The 5971-nt window shown below is 37.0% G+C and overlaps 2 protein-coding genes across 2 annotated transcripts; both read right to left on the bottom strand.

The window, feature by feature from the left end:
* On the bottom strand, nucleotides 3335-4369 carry LOC107615869. The gene is made up of 2 exons (XM_016317888.1): nucleotides 4101-4369; nucleotides 3335-3980 (listed from the first exon to the last, which is right to left on the bottom strand). Exons 1-2 carry the CDS (start codon nucleotides 4367-4369, stop codon nucleotides 3335-3337), a joined length of 915 nt encoding a protein of 304 aa, XP_016173374.1.
* LOC107615870 lies at nucleotides 4502-5170 on the bottom strand. Its single transcript, XM_016317889.1, has one exon. The coding sequence runs from the start codon at nucleotides 5168-5170 to the stop codon at nucleotides 4502-4504; it is 669 nt and encodes a 222-aa protein (XP_016173375.1).

Genomic DNA, 5971 nt, shown 5'->3' with positions numbered 1-5971 from the left:
GTCGCATTCTTTTTTTTTCTTGATTTTTCTTTTCTTTTTCTTGGTTTTATTCCTCACAATAGAGTGAAACAAGAAGAATTATGACAAAATGAAAGAAGAAGAAGAAGAAGGTGAAGAGGAAAAGTTTTGAATTGTGCATAACAATGAGACCAAATGAACCTTAATTTACTCTGAAATGAACCGAAATTATATTGAGAATGAACCAAAAATTAAATTTAGAATGTAAACTCGTTTCAAAACAACCACAGACCAAGTGCACCTTATTTAAATCCAGAATAAACCGAAATTACTTATTGATTGCGGCACACAAACTCAATTCAAAAACAAACACACAAACAAAATTGAATCATGAACAAAAACACATCCAAATCTATCAAGTAATTTTGTGACATTATGTGTTTCTTCTTCTTTGTTTGATTAGAAAAACAAAACAAGAAAAAGAAGAACATGATGAGAAGTTTTGAGAAATTTTTTCTTCTTGATTCTTATTTTTTTATTTGATTTTTCTTCTTTTTTTTATTTTATTCCTCTCAAGAGAGTGAAGAAGGATTATGACAAAATAAAATAAGAAGAAGATGAAGAAGCAAAAAATGAAAAAGAAGAAGAAGAAGCAGTAGAAGGTAAGGAGGAAGAGTTTTGAATTCTGCAGAACAATGAGATTAAATGAACCTTAATTCACTCAAAAATGAACCGAAATTATATTCAGAATGAACCAAAAATTGAATCATGAACAAAAATGCATCCAAACCCATCAATTGATTTTGCAGTATTATATTATTTTTTCTTCTTTGTTTGTTTAGATGAACAAGACAAGAAGAAGAAGAATACGATGAGGAGTTTTTTATTCTTATTTCTTTTTCTTTATTTTTCTTCTCTTTTTCTTGGTTTTATTCCTCTCAAGAGAGTGAAACAAGAAGGATTATGACAAAATAAAATAAGAAGAAAATGAAGAAAAAAATGAAAAAGAAGAAGAAGAAGCAGTAGAAGGTGAGGAGGAAGAGTTTTTAATTCTACAGAACAATGAGACCAAATGAACCTTAATTCACTCAGAAATGAACCGAAATTATATTCAGAATAAACCAAAAATTATATTCAGAATAAACCAAAAATTGAATCATGAACAAAAATACATCCAAATCCATCAAATGATTTTGCAGTATTATGTATTTTTTCTTCTTTGTTTGATTAGATGAACCAGACAAGAAGAAGAAGAACATGATGAGGAGTTTTTTATTCTTTTTTTTGTTTGATTTTTTTTCTTGGTTTTATTCCTCTCAATAGAGTAAAACAAGAAGAATTATGACAAAATAAAATAAGAAGAAGAAGCAGTAGAAGGTGAAAAGGAAGAGTTTTGAATTGTGTAAAACAATGAGATCAAATGAACCTTAAATCACTCTGAAATGAACCGAAATTATATTCAGAATGAACCAAAAATTAATAACGATAACAACGATACGATTAGAAGAAGACGATAATGATGTTAATGATGATGATGATGATGATGATGATGATGATGATGATGATGATGATGATGATGATGAAAAGGAAGGAGTAGGAGGTGGTAGTGGTGGTATTGGTGATGACGGTAATGAAAGAAGAAGCGGGAAAAAAAGCGCGTGAGTCTAAAATACTTGGATAAACTTGGATACTAAAATCACTTGGATGTGGAGAATAATTGTATTTATTTTAATTCTAAAGTCCAGTTACTTTTTTTTTTGGGACAGACATGTTGCTTTTAATATTCATATACAATTTTTTTATTTTGGATTTCAGTCCAATATCTTAAATTTACAAAAAAACATCCAAAACTTGTAAAAAAAATGGTTAACCTGATTAACAAGTTACCTTTTTAAATTCAGACCATTCAAATAAAATATAATAAATGAAGAGTTTAGATTTAATGAATTAACAAAGTGTGTAGCATTTTATACTTAGCAAAGAACGTTTAAGGATGAGCCATATTTAGTACATATTTAATCAATGTTTTTCTATTTCATTAAAAAAAGTTTTTTTCATGATAAATAATAATATTGAGTATAGAGAACAATTAAATAGCAAATTTTAAAAAAATATTATTTGAAGAAAATACTTTAATATCCTGACAACTAGTAATCTCTTTTTCATCTATGGTGTATTCATATATAATCCAATTAGTTTGCTCACCATTATTTTAGTGCACAATTTTCTGAACTTATTTTTTTTTTTTGAACAAAGGAGCTCAACACAGTAAAGTGGAGCGAGAGAACAAACAAACAGGAAAACATGTAAAGACTATAAATAGACAACTATCTCTATTATCATCTCCGGCATTGCCATCAACAACAAAAGGGATCTAAGCTACTCCACTCTCTAAAATTGATTAAGGATTTTTGGAACACCTCCTCCGTACTCCCTTCCTTCTTATTGAAAAGTCGTCCATTCCTTTCTAGCCAAACGTTCCAAATAACTGAAAAAAAAAACATATGAGCCACTTGTTGCGTTCTCCCTTCCTATTAGCAACACCTGTCTAGCTTTCAAAGTGTTCTTTTAGCGAGCCCGGAAAAGACCACAATCTCCCAAAGTCACGTAGCCAATAACATCACACCTGCCAAGTAAACTCACAGCCCAGAAACAAATGGTGAATATATTCGACGTCTTTTTTACACAACACGCATATGTTATCACCCTGGCTAATAATTCCCAGTCTAACCAGTCTTTCTTTAGTGTTAACTCTTCCTATCAAAGTAAACCAAATAAATAACTCTACTCGCGGTGGAACCAAACCTTTCCAAATGGTTCTGGTGAAGCTGTAGCTAGTTATTTCTTCCGGGAGGGATTCTGACTGCATCACCTGCACAAAAGAGTTAGTTGAAAATATACCTTCCTTGTCGAACTTCCAAACAACTTTGTCTTGCTTTCCATGAGTTAGCTTAATCGGCCTTAAGGTTTCATGTAGCCGATCCACTAATTCCAACTCCCATTGGTATAACTCTCTTCTCCACTGAAAATTTCAGATCCACTCTAACTCATCCCAAAACCCACAATCCCCTATAACAGACCCTGTTTGGTTTGAAACAGAGAAAAGTCTCGGAAAACTCATCTTTAACGGACCACTTTGTAACCAGACATCTTCCCAGAATCGAGTCCGCCTTCCATCACCCACCTCCATAGTTAACCCCGCTATCATCTTCTCTCTCACATTACTGTCCCTGACCTGCAACTAACAGATATCCTTCCAAGGGCCCCCTCTAGTAGGTAATGTCTGAGCTGATAACATCACATTAGGGTTTAAGTCATAGCACGAGCACACAACCTTCTTCCATAATGGACACTCCTCTTTTGAAAACCGCCACCACTACTTGAACAGAAGTGCAGTGTTTCTAATCACTGCATCACCCACCTCCAACCCACCCGCCTTTTTAGGGGCCTGAACAATCTTCCACTTTACAAGTGCCAAACCATTTCTGCCTTCCTCCTTGCTCCATAGGAACCTCCTCTGCAACGATATCAACTTTTCTGCCACAGCTTTCGGCATCTTATACAAGCTCAAATAGTACACTGGCAAGCTATTTAACACAGATTTGATAAGTACAAGCTTACATGCTTTATTGAGAACTTTTGCCTTCCACAAGCTGAGCTTTTCCTCAACCTTGTCAATTATCGGTTTCCAAGTCCTGACCAATCTCGGATTTTCTCCTAAGGAAATACCGAGATATCTGACTGGAAGACTAGCCTCCTTGCATCCCAATAAGCTACACATGTTGTAAGTCCACTGCTGGTCACAATTTATTGGGATTAAGCTTGACTTATCAAAGTTAATAGATAGCCCTGACATCATCTCAAAGCATCTTAGCAATCTGGCATAGTTCCTGATGGTCTCCTCCTCTAGTGGACATAACAATATAGTGTCATCTGCAAATTGCAAGTGTGATAACTCTATATTGTCCTTTCCAACCAGTAGTGGCAAAATACGTTTGTTCCTGATTGCCTCCCCTACCATCCTATGAAGAACATCAACAACCAGAACAAAAAGAAATGGAGATAGTGGATCACCTTATCTCAAGCCTCTCTCCATCTTGAAAGGTTTAGATGGTGAGCCATTAATCAGGATCGACATAGACGCTGTACCCAGGCACTCCTTCACCCATTCCCTCCATCTCCATCCAAAGCCCATCTTCTGTAGCACAATATCCACAAAGCTCCACTTTACCCGGTCATAAGCCTTCTGGAAGTCTAACTTGATAATTGCCGCTTTCTTCCTCTTTGTCCTTAACCAATGCACTGTTTCACATGCAATAAGAGCTCCATCATGTATTTTTCGTCCCTTCACAAATGCGCTCTGGATCTCCCCCACTAGACCTGGCATGACTGATCTCATCCTCCTTACCATCACTTTGGAGATTACTTTATACACACAACTTACCATGCTGATCGGTCGAAGATCCTTGATCTCCTTTGCTCCTGTGAACTTTGGTGGAAGGGCCACCCAAGTAATATTGGAATCCGAAGGCAACTTTGACGATCAAAAGAAATCCAAAACAGCTGTCATGAACTCTGCACCAATCTCGTCCCAGCATTTCTTGATGAAATTCATATTATATCCGTCACTCCCTCGAGCCTTGGAAGATTCACAATCCCAAACAGCTTCCTTTATCTCTTCCATTGTCGGTAATCTCTCCAGAGCTATTGAGTGTTCTACATCAATTCGATTTACCAGACCGTCTCTGAAACCCACAACCGGTGATCTCTCCTGGTGGTACAAATCTTTGTAAAAATCTCTGATTGCAATCTTGATCCAAGCTTGATTTCTTACCAACCTTCCGTTAATTACCAAAGCATCAAGTCTATTGTTCCTCCTTCTTGCCGACGCCAGGTTATGGAAGTACCTAGTGTTCATATCCATATCCTTCGCATGCCTGGAGCGCGACATCTGCTTCCAGTGTAGTTCTTTTCTGACATACCACTGCTTGCAACAGCCTGCTAAGGCCTTCCTTCTAGCCTCCACTGTATCATCATAAACTTTGTTTCCTACCAAATCATCCAGCTTCCTTATCTTCTCCTCAAAGCGCTGTATTTTCTTGTCCATGTCACCGAAATTGTCCTTGTGCCATCTTCCCAAAGGCATCCTTAAAGCCTTCAGCTTATCTGTGAACTGTAGCTCACCAAGATTCCTCCATTCTTCTTTGACCATTCTTAGAAACCCGTCATGTGTAAACCAAGAGTCCAAGCTACAAAAAGGTCGTGGACCGCCTTTGGAATTGGTATCCTCCACTATAATTGGGCAGTGATCTCACAGGCCTCTCGGTCCCCCTTTTAATTGAATCTCCGGGAACTCATCCATCCATTCCACACTCACTAGAACTCTATCAAGGCGGCTGCAAGATTTGCCTCTAAACCATGTAAATTTTCGGTCATTCAACGGTAGATCCACTAACTGCATATCTTGTATCCAACACTTAAAATCTTCTGCAGAGCCTGTTAACCTGTCCTGGCCTTTTCTCTCTTCAACCTGTGTAACCTCGTTAAAATCACCCATGTAGCATATCGGAACGTGACATAGACCAGCTATGAAGCTCAGTTCCTCCCACACAACAAGTTTTTCAACTCTTGTATGAGCACCATATACCAAACAAAAAGCACAGGGAAAATTATTTTTCAATAAGACTCCTTCAACACATAGCCATCTCTCCCCTTTATAACAGTTATGCATTCTAAAAAACAAGTCATCCCACATTAGCAGCAACCCCCCGGACGTGCCATCCGAACCCACATACTCCCACCCTACAGCATCGCTCCCCCAAATACGTACTACATCAAACTTTGTCACAGCTTGCATTTTAGATTCAATCAGGCCTAACATATTCAGCTTCTGTTTCTTTTTGAGATCTTTTATCATACTCAACTTACCAATCCCTCCTAACCCCCTAACATTCCAACAGCTAAAAATCATAATAAACCTTTATTACACACCTTATTGAGCTTTTTTGGTCTG

Source organism: Arachis ipaensis, chromosome B09, assembly GCF_000816755.2.
Source record: "Arachis ipaensis cultivar K30076 chromosome B09, Araip1.1, whole genome shotgun sequence".
Classification (NCBI taxonomy): domain Eukaryota; kingdom Viridiplantae; phylum Streptophyta; class Magnoliopsida; order Fabales; family Fabaceae; genus Arachis; species Arachis ipaensis.
The sequence above is the reverse complement of the archived record's forward strand: the minus strand, read 5'-3'. Positions and strand labels throughout refer to the sequence as shown.